The sequence below is a fragment of the Megalobrama amblycephala genome, linkage group LG10 (genome assembly GCF_018812025.1).
Source record: "Megalobrama amblycephala isolate DHTTF-2021 linkage group LG10, ASM1881202v1, whole genome shotgun sequence".
Classification (NCBI taxonomy): domain Eukaryota; kingdom Metazoa; phylum Chordata; class Actinopteri; order Cypriniformes; family Xenocyprididae; genus Megalobrama; species Megalobrama amblycephala.
Genome location: NC_063053.1, coordinates 21,034,179 through 21,048,879, shown reverse-complemented (window position 1 = coordinate 21,048,879; position 14,701 = coordinate 21,034,179). Strand labels below are relative to the sequence as shown.

The 14,701-nt window shown below is 37.4% G+C and overlaps 2 protein-coding genes across 8 annotated transcripts in view; one reads left to right on the top strand and one right to left on the bottom strand.

The window, feature by feature from the left end:
- Positions 1–357: 357 nt before the first annotated feature.
- On the bottom strand, positions 358–4,467 carry si:ch211-10a23.2 (Galectin-related protein A-like). 2 transcript variants are annotated; one of them, XM_048205367.1, is made up of 5 exons: positions 4,285–4,467; positions 4,006–4,040; positions 3,824–3,912; positions 1,639–1,828; positions 358–1,528 (listed from the first exon to the last, which is right to left on the bottom strand). In XM_048205367.1, exons 3-5 carry the CDS (start codon positions 3,865–3,867, stop codon positions 1,385–1,387), a joined length of 378 nt encoding a protein of 125 aa, XP_048061324.1. In that variant the 5' UTR covers positions 3,868–3,912; positions 4,006–4,040; positions 4,285–4,467; the 3' UTR covers positions 358–1,384. The 2 variants fall into 2 exon arrangements, with proteins under 2 accessions (XP_048061324.1, XP_048061322.1); XM_048205365.1 differs by lacking the exon at positions 4,006–4,040 and having other exon boundaries at positions 4,285–4,466.
- A 1,837-nt stretch (positions 4,468–6,304) lies between these two features.
- Positions 6,305–14,701, top strand: part of zfyve26 (zinc finger, FYVE domain containing 26) — a 30,875-nt gene continuing 22,478 nt past the window's right edge. For all 6 annotated transcript variants that reach the window (XM_048205360.1, XM_048205357.1, XM_048205359.1 and 3 more), the window contains exons 1-8: positions 6,305–6,451; positions 6,934–7,191; positions 7,425–7,500; positions 7,614–7,694; positions 10,181–10,670; positions 11,619–11,743; positions 11,956–12,120; positions 12,666–12,754. In XM_048205360.1, coding sequence (XP_048061317.1) covers positions 7,001–7,191; positions 7,425–7,500; positions 7,614–7,694; positions 10,181–10,670; positions 11,619–11,743; positions 11,956–12,120; positions 12,666–12,754 — 1,217 coding nt within the window. In that variant the 5' untranslated portion in view covers positions 6,305–6,451; positions 6,934–7,000. The remainder of the gene's footprint in view (positions 6,452–6,933; positions 7,192–7,424; positions 7,501–7,613; positions 7,695–10,180; positions 10,671–11,618; positions 11,744–11,955; positions 12,121–12,665; positions 12,755–14,701) is intronic.

Genomic DNA, 14,701 nt, shown 5'->3' with positions numbered 1-14,701 from the left:
AAACAAGTTGGCAGGTGGATTTAGATTTTTATGAAAAATAACTGCCATGTTCACACTGCCCCAACAAACACTGATTGACTATAGTCAGTCAGGTGAAAACAAACTCCGACCAACTCCAACAGATGCCAACAGATGTGTTGTGCAGTGTGAATTGGCCTTTACTACACTAACCCTACCCCTAAACCTACTCATCACAGAAAGCTTTTGGCATTTTTTGAAAGGGAAAAAAAAAAAAAAAAAGAGTTTAGTATGTTTTTTAAACCATGTTTACATTGTAATACCCATGTCATTATGCACATTTGTGTCCTCATAAACCATACACACACACACACACACAAAATAACTCCAATAATCAGATCTTCTTAAAAGTTCTTTAAGAAACGTTTACTGTTTACAGTACGTATTGCAATTATTATATGTTAACAGATATTCAAGTAAACCTGAACCTAATCATTAATAAATGCCTCATTTGCAGCATTAAGTGAGTAGATTGATAGCACCAAGTACAGACTTCAGATGGACTTTGAGTCCTCTTTCCTCAAATCAATTCAATTGCAGCACACTTCATTTTAAAGTGAACATTCGGGTGTCAGTTATGAATGCTTAGGTTCCCAATGCCATCTAAACTGTTATGCGGTACATTCACATGAACAAAAGATTAACAAAAAATTATTCTCTTATGATTCCGAGTTATTCTGTTGAAATGCTTTAACCAATTTTTCAGACAGGCAAACAAAAACATGTTGTTGTTGATACATTCCTGTAGCCCAAACAGTCGGGCATGCCGTTGGCAATGCTAACATCCTGTGTTCCATTCCCAGGGAAGGCATGAACTGATCAAATGTATAATTTGAATGCAATGCAAGTCGCTTTGGATAAAAGCATCTGCCAAATGTGTAAATGTAAATACAAATGAATTTGAACATCAACAATTACTGCTACAGCACACCTAAAGACCTCTACTGTATAAGTGCATCTAATGGAACAAATGAAGGCACTTTTGCTTCTGTATCAAAGAGCCAAATAAACTAATCATATCTAAACACAAAGCAAACAAAAAAGTTAGGTAGTACATTATGTATTTTAAAAACTATCTTCTGTCTATCTGAGCTAGTTAATGGCGAATCGTTCTTAAATTGAATTTGGACCTTGATTGGAACTCCACTGTTTTGTAGGTTAAAGCTGGTTGCTGGTCGGGTAACAGAGCTCCTTCAGAGATTTTCTTCTACAAATGTGTCCAAACACACACAAAATCATTTTAAAATGAACAGGCTCATTTGCCACTGCAAATAAAAATCACTGGAGAAACTGTAAAAAAAGCAGGCAATTAGTGTACAGTACGCTCAGGATTCTAAAACCAATGAATAGTCAATTCCTCTCTTTCTCAAGCCACTTTGGTGAGCTGTAGGTCTCCATGAACTCTAAGAGCAGTGAGAGATGCTAGATGAGTCAATCTGTGAGCAAAACCACACAACGGCTGCCCATCCACCAGAATACGGAACTGCTGGTGCTCGCACACAATCTCCATCTGAGAGAGATAAAGAAAGAAACAACATTATTGTGACAATAAGGTGTGACATTACCAAAGATTTTAGCTTTATCAGATGTGATCACATGCTCCAAACACACACTCTCTACCTTAAAAGGCTCTCCTGGAGCAAAGGGGAAGAAAGACAGGGCAGTCTCTGAAGCGCCCCACTGTCCTGACAGACGAGCGTTACGAACCACAGCCTTTTCTGGAAAGTTCACCTTCAACTCCAGACCCACATCACCTTCGATTTCCTCATCCCCCTCTCCTTTAGACTGGCATGACACTAACACTACCATACTAAAGTGTCAGACAGAAAAAAAGATTTAGGAATTTTTAACATCTGCTCTTTAAGAACAAACATCATTTTAACAGACTGAGTCAACTGCATGGAATTTGCGTCCTGCCCTTTTGATCTGTGACGCTCTATATAAAATCGCATTATGAACCTAGTCTCTGGATAACCCTTGCCAAATATGGCCAGAATTATCCAATCTGTTTTTTTTTTTTTTTTCCCTAGATCTGGCTGGCTAAGCCTTCATGAGATTTGATCTTTTCCCACGCTGGCAAAACAGAAGTGGACAACAACAGCTGGAAAAACCACATGTATTTGCACTGTACTGTAAAAGTTAGTAATTTTAATTAAAAATAATAATAAAAAAAATGGTACAGTAAAAACCTGTTAATTGCAAGGTTCCTTACCATATACATATTTTAAATGCATATAACGCATTACAATTAACTTGAGTTATATAATCAGATTACTTTTTCAAGTAACTAGTAAAGTAACACATTACTTTTAAAATTTACAACAAAATATCTGAGTTACTTTTTCAAATAAGTAATGCAAGTTACTTTGTTTTTCCATTTATTGACTGACAGCTATTATCCCAATGTGGAGAAAAATCATAAGTGTAGAGTCATTGTGTGTAAACATGACGGTTATCGTAGTTCTAGACTAAATGTGAGCATGCATTTACTAATCTCACTTGCACAAAAAAGATTCAGTATTCCTCAAAATTAATAAAATCAGTCAAATGCAAAATCAGAATACTATGCAAACCACCAATAAAGTTAAACAAATATTTTTATGCATTTAATGTACTTGGTGCTGACCTTCGATGATTCAGTTAAACCATAAGCAAAAATGACTTTAGTCTTTTTGTTTTTATTGATGAAATATTAAAGTTTTTCTCCTGTGTCCTATTCTTCCATTATCCAGAATGGCCGCACAGCTGAAAGGTTTATTTGACACTGTACAGGCGTGAATTTGCTTTTTCTTCAGCCTGAGCCATTTTATTTCAACTTCTGTTAGGGCCACTATCATCAAATATGATTGATAATCGCATAGAGTTTGTATTGGCGGTATGGTTCTGTTCTGGGCAAAAACTCCCAGCGCATCCATGTAGCCTAGCATGGATAAAAGCAGGGAGAGCAGCAATAATCCCCCTAGGGTAACAGAACAGAACCAACATATACAGATATAATTAATGTTGATAATTTAACATGTACGCATATTTCAAGAAATAGTTTGATTCAGGGGAATCATAAGGCCAATCCTGACTGAAGAGAGGAGGAGCTGGGGATGGAGGAGGGTAATTAGCTCCTGAGAAATGCGATAGCTGCTGATAATAGGCCTACTTATATATGGATGCTGTGATGGCGTCGTATTCCTACAGGTAGACGTGAGTCACCTGGGAGTCAGCTGATGCGAGTTTGACGTGACCTGCCAGAACTGACACTAATGCTGGATTTTGGTGTGACAGGGTTTTTACGTTTGCCCCCCAATTTTTTTTTTTTTTGTTATTAAAAACAAAAAACAGACAAGCCCAGCCCAAGTGAGGAAAAAGTAATGCACAAGTAACATAAGGCATTACTTTTATTATAAAGTAACTACGTAATGCAATAGTTACTTTTTAAGGGAGTAACACAATATTGTAATGCATTTAACCTTACATATAAGTATGCTTTTTAGAAGTAAAAAATATAAATTACCTTAATCTGTGGAGAATATTTTCATTTCTGCCAGATTTCTTACTATACTATGACATAAAATGCAACATAACTCACTACAATGCACTACAAAACACTGTGTGTTCTCGGTTGGCACCCATGTTTTCTGCTGGTTCTGTGTGAACTGGAGACGTAAAAACGGTTGAATCCCCGACACAACTGGCTCATTGTTTCGCCGCACCGAAGGCGCGTCTCGTTCTCAATGAAGCGAGTCATTTAGGATGCGCGATGTGACAGCAGACAAATGAACGCGAAACACAGACAGGTGTGTCTGATACGAACCTTTTGGGCTGCTTGTGAACAATACCCATCACTATCAGCCTCATGGTCGGCCGTAGACCCCCTTTGATCTCCCCAACATAGTCCTCCTCCTGCAGGAATAGTGATTTACTTTCATTCAAACATCTCATGCTATATACAGGCCAGGCAAAATTCAAATAAGTATTTATTAATGTATAGCCTACTGTTTTAAAATCATCACGATTTCTTAAACCCAGAGCTGCGAGACAAGAAGGAAAAGAAAGGGTCCTCAGACCATTCTTCAACCTTTTCTCAGTGTACAGTTTATTTATGCAGATGACCGAGTCGCATCATTTTAGCCTATCAATGTAAGTCATTTATATTCATATTAATCAGTGTAGAGTCAAATATATAAGCCCAGTGCGTAGGCTACGTCACTGTTCCAACAAAATCTATAATCTCAGTGGCTGATAAACGTATAAAATAACCGTCGTCATACTTACGTTTCGGATGTTCTCCTTATCTGTCATGCTTTCTTCTGTCGCAGTGGCTTTAGTTTAGTCGTGCAGGTGTTGCGTTTCAAGCGCGAGGACAATAGCTGTCATGCACGGAATTGATCATGGCAGAGCGCGAGACCCGAGTTGAATCTGAGAACCCCGCCTCGCGCCACCGCGTTTCCATAGAAACCATCAGAGGCAGGGAGTGATGGTGACAAAAATACAGTAGTGACTTCAGGAAATAAATGAATGAAAATAAAATAATTGAATGAATAAAGTCTACTGTTCTGAGAACAAGTCGCCATGGGCCAAAATAATCTGATTCCAAGTCTCTAAATCGCCTACAAATGAACAGACAGACTATGTAGCTTAAGTTTTATTTGAATTCTGCATTTGAATAATTACAATGCTTAAGCTCACACATTAAAGGGTTAGTTCACCCAAAAATGAACATTCTGTCATTTATTACTTACCCTCATGCCGTTCCGCACCCGTAAGACCTTCGTTAATCTTCGGAACACAAATTAAGATATTTTAGGTGAAATCCGATGGCTCAGTGAGGCCTGCATAAGGAATGACACTTCCTCTCTCAAGATCCATAAAGGTACTAAAAACATATTTAAATCGGTTCATGTGAGTACAGTGGTTCAATATTAATATTATAAAGCGACGAGAATATTTTTGGTGCGCCAAAAAAACAAAATAACGACTTATATAGTGATGGCCGATTTCAAAACACTGCTTCAAGAAGCATCGGAGCGTTATGAATCAGCGTATCGAATCATGATTCAGATCGCGTGTCAAACTGCCAACGGCTGAAATCACGTGACTTTGGCGCTCCGAACAGCAGATTCGATACACTGATTCATTTATGCTCCGATGCTTCAAGCATTGTTTTGAAATTGGCCATCACTAAATAAGTAGTTATTTTTTACATTTTTTATTATAATATTAATATTGAACCACTGAACTCACATGAACCGATTTAAATATGTTTTTAGTACATTAATGGATCTTGAGAGAGGAAATGTCATTGCTGGCTATGCAGGCCTCACTGAGCCATAAGGATTTCAACAAAAATATCTTAATTTGTGTTCCGAAGATTAATGAAGGTGTTATGGGTGTGGAACGGCATGAGGGTGAGTAATAAATGACAGAATTTTCATTTTTGGGTGAACTAACCCTTTAAAGGAGTAAATTATACCAAGACAAACACGAATTCACTTGGGAATAAGCTTATATAATGTGAATCACAAACATGGACAACACACTCAAGAGACATAATTAACTCCCAAGTCCCGTCAGGTGTATTGTTTCACGTTCCCATCTAACCAGTCCAGCACTTTGTTTTGTTTTTACCACCCAGAGAGAGTTTCCAGGGCTTATAAGCTCCAAATTACTGATCAAATTTCCCTGTGTCAGTCTCAAGGTTGTCTTATATACACAAGCATGTTTAATTCAGTATGTTAGTACAATTTCTCATTGCTTTCTTAATACAAATTAAAGTAATTTGATCATTTTCTTGCCAAATACGAAGAATTTCACAACCACTATCAACCAGAAAATAAACAAAGTGAGAGATGACTTTTCATTTGGACCACTGGGAGGAGGAAAATATTACAACAAAGGTATCCTAATTTCTCTTCCGGCAGAGGGCGCTATAGCGGTTCAGAAAAGTGAATCCTCCTTTGAGTATCTTAGTCAAATCGTTTGTACAGAATATAAAGTGTAATAATTAGAATCTCTCTGTACCTGAAATTTAAGTGGAAATCATCTACAGGAATATCTATAAAATGGCTTGTAAAATTCCTTATCGCAAACGACTGTGATTGGCCCATCCTTCCAGCGCTTAGAAAAGTATCAGCTGACCACATCAGCAATAGACAGGAAAGGAAGAGTTACATCTGAACAATGACACTAATAAACTAGCAGTTGAATTGTAATGTCACCAAAACGGAGAATTATTATTTTAATTAGAAGTACAGTCCACACAAGTTCATAGCAATTGCCATTCTACCTCCTATTTCATTTCTATTGTTTTGACCCTTGAACCGACAGCTCCTGGATCAGCTGATTGAGTCACATGACGCGGCTCATGGCCACACACAGCTGATGGGAAGCGCGTTTGAACGCGCTGATCTCTAGTGTGAGATAAAAAAGACAAACCCAAATCGTAAGTGCTAATTTAATTAATAACTTCTTTTTGTACACTAGCGTAAAGCCATGTACAGATTTTTGATAATGTAGTCGATTCCCTCCCCCTTTCCTAAACTATATTGGGGCAGTGCCTGTTGTTTTGTTGTCGGTATTTCACTTTCAAGAGCTGATGCATAAAAGAGTGTTTAATCGCAATGTAAACACGTTATGGAAGTCGTTAAGAGCCTAAATGCTGACATGTCTTCTGTAACTTTAGAATAGGTTTTAATCTTACAAACCTCTTCTGCTCTTCTCACATGAATCACTTTTGTTGATTTTGGAATTATTTTTATTTATTATATGTTATCGTTTACATGTATACATGTTTAAATAACTGTGGAGCAACAAACGGAATAAATGTATCAAAAAAGTGCGCATATATTTTGCTTTTGATTTTATCTCACTTAGGAGATGGTTACAAAACCATGATTTTTTTCTTTCATTTTTCATCCATCTTAGATGTGGAACACTTCATAACACACCCGAGGCCAGAAGTCTTTCCGTGGACCTCAACAGACTGTCTATCATGCATCCGTTTGGCCGTGAAGAAGAGACCTCCAGGCGGGAGCTCTTCGGCTTCTTCACGCGGTGTTTGCAGCGCGGAGAATGGGAGCTCGCGGCAGCCTGCGTGCGTCAGCTCGGCGATGAGCGCGGAGACGATCCCCAAAGCCCGCAGGACATCGTTCAGGCCATCGTTACTTACCCATATCCGCTCAGGTGGGTGAATCCCTGACAGACATGAACAGGAATGCTTGTTCAAGTCATAATAAACCACATAAACAAATTTCTGTGGACGTTGCCAACAGTAGTATCTATGGTATTTTGGCGGAAACTGAGGTTGCATCGGTAAATGTATATGATGTTGTACTCAACATTTCATTATCAAGAGAGTTCAAGAAGCTATAAGAGATTTTAAGAGACACGTCTGTTATTTTTATGTTTATACACAGGTGGGAAACAGTGGGCAGCCCTCACAGATTGGCTTGGTATTGGCTTCAAGTCCTGGAGAAACGGACTAAAATAAAGGTGTGTGTTTTCTGCTGCATATGATTTCCCATTGATGCTTCAAGCAGGATGCACTTATCGCCATTATCAGTACTTCCTTTTCCTAATGCAGAGTATGGTTATCTTCTGTGTAGGTGAGCGGGTCTGTGAAGAGGGAACTGGAGTTCTTGTTGCTCTTAGAGGAACTTGAAGACGTCCCACAGTCTGTACTTAAGGTAAGACTAACTCCAACTACTGTATGTTTTTCTTCACATGGATATAGATAGCCCTGACTCTGTCACAGCTTAATGGCTTTATGCTGACAAACCACAGATTATTTCCTTTACTTTGAACTCTGATAAGGGTCTACTCTGTCAGTTGCTGTTGTGCACGTGTGCATCGTTGAGCAAGACATGTTATAATGCTTTCTTTTTGCTCTCCTTCTTCCATTTTAACAAATATTGAATATCCTGTTCATGTTTCCAGACTGATAATCCTTGACCCAAATCAACCAACTTTGAGATAAAACACAAGATTTAATTTGATGCCAAAAAGAAAATATGGAAAACATTTTTTTTATGAAGCAACAATCTTCTCATTTGCATTGCAAAATTCACCAAAGCCAAATTCAAATGCAACAACAACAACAACAACAACAACAAATTTTGGCTAAAATTCTAAGTGTTGTATTTTGGCAAAATTTCTTGAAATAGTGCAGTGATGTATGAAGCACAGAGAAGTCACTTTCAAACCAAGAAGCTTTCTATTGGTCAGTGCTGCAAATCTGCATGTCCAACTTGAACCGGTTACAAAATCTTTCCCACTCAAGCGAAATTCCAGGTTGTGTGAAATCCTATTAAATTAAACAATGACAAATGTTCAATGGTCATGGTGAATATGATTTAGCTTACAGTGGAAACTTGTGGTGCTGGCAATACCCCTGCCTATCTTTCTCTCTTTTCACTTTATACTGTCGTATTTACTTATTTTTTATATTGTTACCATTTATTGCCTGTTTTGTTATATGTATATTTTTGTGGATTGTTTATACCACATTTGTCTGCAAATAAGAAAATCAATAAAGTACAAATCATAAAAAAAAACAATGACAAATGTAATTGTACCTTAAGGCAAAATTGCATGTATCCTTGGTGAAATCAGTGTTTTTTTTATAAAATATTTATCGGTGCATATAATTATTTGTATTTTTTTTGTGTAAAAATGCCCTCATGATCTTTAAAGGGGTGGTTGATTATGATTTCACTTTTTTAACTTGTGTGTAATGTTGCTGTTAGAGCGCAAAGTTACGACGCTCAAAGTTCAATGCAAAGGGAGATATTTTCTTTTAAAGAATTCACTGTTTAAGGAATAAAACAAATGGCTGGTAGTGACTACAGCGAGCTTCCTCCCAGGTTAGTGACATCACTAACCCTAAAATTTACATTAACCCTGCCCAGGAGAACACACAACAAAGGGGGCGAGGCCATGTTGGGCTGCTTTAGAGAAGAGGAAGAGTTGTTGTAGTAGAGTGGGCAAAGGGGCATTATAGGTCCCCTTTTAGCAAAAACATTAACATGCCTGTACCTTGCAACAACATCTCCTCTCTGATGATATGTGCACCGGCACGAAGGCTGGCCAGTAAGGTTTTCCAATCCACGCCCCATGAAGTTTGGTGCAAATTAAGGGAGTAACATCATTTACACTGTAAACAAACAGTGAAAAGTTTGCTCTATAAACGTAACAAGCATGTTCAAAAATTGGGTACAATGAGTTGACATTATTCTACTCACCCTTCAACCATCGAGCAAATTTAAAAGTGTAAAAGGATTAACAAATTACTACAAAAGACTATGAATAACCCTAAAAGCTCAGTTATTTCCACAGCAATATTACAGACAGTTAAATGTCACTATGTCTGTATTATGTAACACACGTTACAGTAATCAAAATTGTTAATTGAGTGATAATTCAAAGTGATTTCATTCATTTTGACAGACAATAAATATTGTATTTACCTGCATTACAAACATTCCAGTAAACACTGCTTATAAGGTTTAGAAGTGAAAAGGGGAGACAATTACATTTTAAATCATCCGTGTGAAAAAAAAAAACCTGGAAAGAGACGTGAGAATTTGGAGAGAAAAACGAGAGATTCTTAGTGCATTCCAGTGAATTATTAGTGGGATCTATCATAGATTAAATCGGGAGAGCAGACCACATATGTGCAGTATATGTTGTCCTTTTTCATACTGTTACAGCTGAATACAAAGGGGGAAAAAAAAGAAAATAATAGGAAAAGAATGCAGCAGCTAATAAAAAGAGCTCTTGCCATAGATAATCTTGTTATACTATTTCACATAAAATAACAAGCATTATGTTATTCTCCTGACATCTGAAAATAGAAGAACATGAAGGAAATTTTACAGTTCATCCAGCCAAACTGACGAATAAGAATTATTTGTATCGCAACCTTATGATTCGAAATTATTATTTTCAGTCTTTTGAATGAAACTTCCCCAAACCGGAAGTACCTCCCATAATCTAAAACACAGTAGGCTGGTTAGGAAAAAGATCAGTTTTATTCCCTACCCTCTAGCAACCTGTCACTTAGCAATCAGCAAATGACAACGAAGACAAGACAATCACAATTTTCATTTCATGCCATCTTTAACTTCCAAAACATTACATTTTGTTTATTCACTTTGTTCTATGTCTTCCATAGGAGCTGCATGAAGCCTTCCTGTACTCTGAGGCAGTAAAGGGAAAGATTCCAGGTGATTCTGCTCCTCCACTGAGTGCTGCTGTTCTATCCTGCCTCCGTTCTCTTTTAACCCGCCAGCAGCCGCGGCTCTGCCACTCTCTCATCAGCTTCCTTCAGCACGCGGACCACTCCAGAGACCATGCCTTACAGGACGTCTTCATCCAACACCTCACTGTGAGAGTGAACGTGCCTGTGGAGGAGAGGAACGAGGAATGGGTGGAGCAGGTGTGTGCAGTGCTGGCCTTAGCACCATGGGGGCCGGAGAGGTCAGGTGCTGAACTAGAGACCCTGTGGAAGGGATTGTGGTCGGCTAGAGAAGGGCTCATGACGGAGGAGAGGATTCTGGGATGTCTATTGAGGCCGCAGAGCCAAGCTCTGTTGACTGCATACAGCTCCACAGCACTCAGACTGCTCGAAGAGAAGCTGCTGGAAGAGGCTCCACACACACAGGGTGAGTCTGAAAAGCTTACTGTAGTCGTACGAACAACCAGGTAAAGAAACACATTTTGTTTCCATAATAATGTCACTTCCCCCCCATGAATCGTGTAGCCAAATCCTGACACTGTACCACTTGTAATAGATTTGTTTGTCTGTTTTGTTAATGATTAATGTGTTGAATGCCTAAAGTGGCCCCAAAAAGCATTTGGAGTCCTACGCCACATGTGAAAATGCATGAATTTTGTTGGATTACATAACAAAATATAAAACCAGGTCATTTCTTTTAAACAAATATAGTGAAAGCACACTTTTCAAACTAAACATTTCACAAAATGAAATTTGTGAGGTTTTAAATTGTAGAACGATGCATATATATTTACAGATACATATGCACAGAATAACAATAAATCTACACTACTGTTCAAAACTATGGGGTTGTTAAGATTTTTTTTTAAATGTTTTTGCAGTTTTTAAAAACAGTAATATTAATAAAAATTATTATTTAAAAAAAAATATATACAATTTAAAATAACTTTTTCTGTTTTGATATATTTTAAAGTAAACGAAAAGTAAAATCCTGTAATGGCAAAACTGAATTTTCAGCATCATTACTCCAGCCTCCAGATCAGTGTCACATGATCCTTCAGAAATCATTCTAAAATGCTGATTTAAGTATTAATGTCTTGGGGAAAAAAATAAAAATAATTGAATTATAATTTGAAGTATTAAAAGGTAAATCCGAACCATTAAAAAATACTGGTATTGGTTTCAGCGCGCGTGTCATGTTTTAAGGAAGTCTGTACCACTGCCTTTACTTTTCACACTTCTGCTTATGTGGTTGTAGTTCCCTCCCAAATGTTCTCAGTTGTCACACCATTTGCATGTGATATTGTTTTTTTGAGCAGACATCATTGTTTGTGTTTTTGATGCATGTCTGAAACTCATCTCTATTCCCTTCCAGTTGACTTGCCTGATCTGGAAAGGGTCATGCTTGGCCTGTGCTGTCATGGCAACAAGCGTTTGGTGTGGAAAGCCATTTACTTTGAGTGTTTGAGCAGTGGAAAGCACTTTCTTGAGCAGGTCTTGGTAGGTGTACACAATCAGGCAAACAGTGTTATTAAAATGTAATTTGTCATTGTTTTTCTGCACTATCACCTCTGTCTTATAGTTAGTCAGTGAGACTAACTTAATCAAGTTTCATTCCCTTAAAAAAACATGTATAAAAGTGTATAGATGAAAGCAACACTAAGTTTCCTTTAGTCTTATAATTGCAGTGATCATTCCTCTGTTGTTTGCAGCTTACTGGTTTAGATCTCATAAAGAGGGAGGAATTCTCCAAACTAGAAACACTATTGCAGACTGAGTTTCAGCCTTTGTCCCGACTCTTGTTGTTGCTGGGCTGGATGCATTGTCAAAGCCTGGATTCTGCCAAGTCCCTTCTTAGAGTCCTGCATCACCAACAGGTTAGTAGTCAGATATTTGGGATGTTTTATTAATATGTATTAGTTAATAGAACAATAATAGGCTGGTGTGGCAAACAACTCATTCACATAGTTGCACAGAAATGTTGGCCTGTGACCAGCTACACAGTAAACATTAAAAAAACACTCATTGTAGCAACCCAGTATCTTGGTAACACAACACTGTAAATAAAAACACTGACTTGGACAGAGAGCCTGAAAATGGCAATTTCAGCTAGATTTTGTCAGTTTTGTTTTTTTATGAAATAACCTCCTTTAAAGACTTTTAATTTTTGAAAGGTTTTATATAATAACCCTAACTTTACAAGAACATATACTTCAAAAATCCCCTCCAGCTGAGGTGTGACTCATGAGAGTGAGCGTTAATTAGTTTGTCTTCATTTCAAAGCTGTGGCATGCGGATGATGCAATTTGTTTTTGCAAACTGTGTCTGTTTATTTATGTGTCGTATGTGAATAATTACACTGTAGTGTATGTAAATGTGTATGTAAATGAATGAATAAGCCTTTCTTTCTTTCTCTCTTTAGCCCCAGACCACTGATTCAGTATTGAGTGAGTTGGCCTGCACTCTGTCCTCTCAACTTGCTGTGCTGGAATGGTGTGATCAGAACAATCCGTGAGTTAAAACACTGTTTGTACATTTTCACATAAAATTTATGGATTAATAGCTATTTGTTCACCTACACTACCATTTAAAAGTTTGGGGTCTGTAAGATTTTTAAATGTTTTTGCAAGAAGTCTCTTATGCTTACCAAGGCTGAATTTATTTGATTAAAGGTCCCGTTCTTTGTGATCCCATGTTTCAAACTTTAGTTAGTGTGTAATGTTGTTGTTAGAGTATAAATAAAATCTGTAAAATTTTAAAGCTCAAAGTTCAATGCCAAGCGAGATATTTTATTTAACAGAAGTCGCCTACATCGAACGGCCAGTTTGGACTACATCCCTCTACTTCCTTCTTTAATGACGTCACTAAAACAGTTTTTTGACTAACCTCCGCCCACAGGAATACACAAGAGTTGCGTTTGTAGAGTGTGTTTGTCGCCATGTCGTCGAAACGCTGTTATTTTCATCCCGCAGTCCAATCACCGGGTCTGATTCCGGCTCAAATTGATAGGGTAAAATTAAAGACATGTTTACAGTAACACTGAGCGCGTGCATCTCCACGTTATGGTAAGAGGCGTGACCTTTCCGGGCAAGGTTCGCTCAGAGCTGTCGAATCACAACACAGGAACCGCTGGCACAATCAGAACTCGTTACGTATTTCTGAAGGAGGGACTTCATAGAACAAGGAAGTCATCAGCCCGTTTTTATGACAGTGGAAACAGCGGTATACAGATAAGTAAATTATGTGAAAAATACTGTGTTTTTTTACACGCGAAACATGAACACATGTTATATTGCACACTATAAACACAATCAAAGCTTCAAAAAAACACGAAAAACAGGACCTTTAAAAATACAGCAAAACAGTAATATTGTGAAATATTATTACAATTTAAAATAACTGTTTTCTATCTTTATTCATTCCTGTGATGGCAAAGCTGAATTTTCAGCAGCCTTCAGTGTCACATGATCCTTCAGAAATCATTCTAATATGATTTATCTAGTAAATCATTCTAATATGCTGATTTGATTGCATTTGCATTAGCAATGTTGAAAACATTTTACAATTTTTCAGATTTTTTTAATGAAAAGAATGTTCAAAAGAGCATTTATTTAAAATAAAAAATCTTTTGTAATATTATAAACGCCTTAAAAGTGCCCAAGAATGCTTTTTCACAAGATGTAATATAAGTCTAAGGTGTCCCCTGAATGTGTCTGTGAAGTTTCAGCTTTAATTTTTTTTAATTAATTTTTTTAACTGCCTATTTTGGGGCATCATTAACTATGCACTGATTTTTTCAGCGCGCCGCCTCTTTAATTCGCGTGCTCCCTGCCACACGAGCTCTCGATTATATTACAGCACATTTACAAAGTTCACACAGCTAATATAACCCTCAAATGGATCTTTACAATACTGTATGTTCGTCATGCATGCTGTATGCATGCTTCGAATTATGTGAGTAAAGTATTTATTTTGATGTTTATATTTGATTCTCTATGAGTTTGAGGTTATATGCTCTGTGGCTAACGGCTAATGCTACACTGTTGGAGAGATTTATAAAGAATCAAGTTGTGTTTATTTATTATACAGACTGCAAGTGTTTAAAAATGAAAATAGCAACGGCTCTTGTCTCTGTGAATTCAGTAAGAAACGATGGTAACTTTATGGTAACTTTAACCTCATTTAACAGTACATTAGCAACATGCTAACGAAACATTTAGACAGACAATTTACAAATATCACTAAAAATATCATGCTATCATGGATCATGTCAGTTATTATTGCTCCATCTGCCATTTTCGCTGTTGTTCTTGCTTACCTAGTCTGTTGATTCACCTGTGCAGATCCAGACGTTACTGGCTGCCCTTGTGTAATGCCTTTTATAATGTTGGGAATATGGGCTGGCATATGCAAATATTGGGGAGTACACCCTGACTGTTATGTAACAGTCGGTGTTAT

Coding starts and splice junctions, on each gene's coding strand:
- si:ch211-10a23.2 (XM_048205365.1), bottom strand. CDS start 4,311: ATGACAGATAAGGAGAACATCCGAAAC. Junction 3,913..4,284: donor ATAAGGAGAACATCCGAAAC/GTAAGTATGACG, acceptor CTATTCCTGCAG/GAGGAGGACTATGTTGGGGA. Junction 1,529..1,638: donor CTCCAGGAGAGCCTTTTAAG/GTAGAGAGTGTG, acceptor TATCTCTCTCAG/ATGGAGATTGTGTGCGAGCA.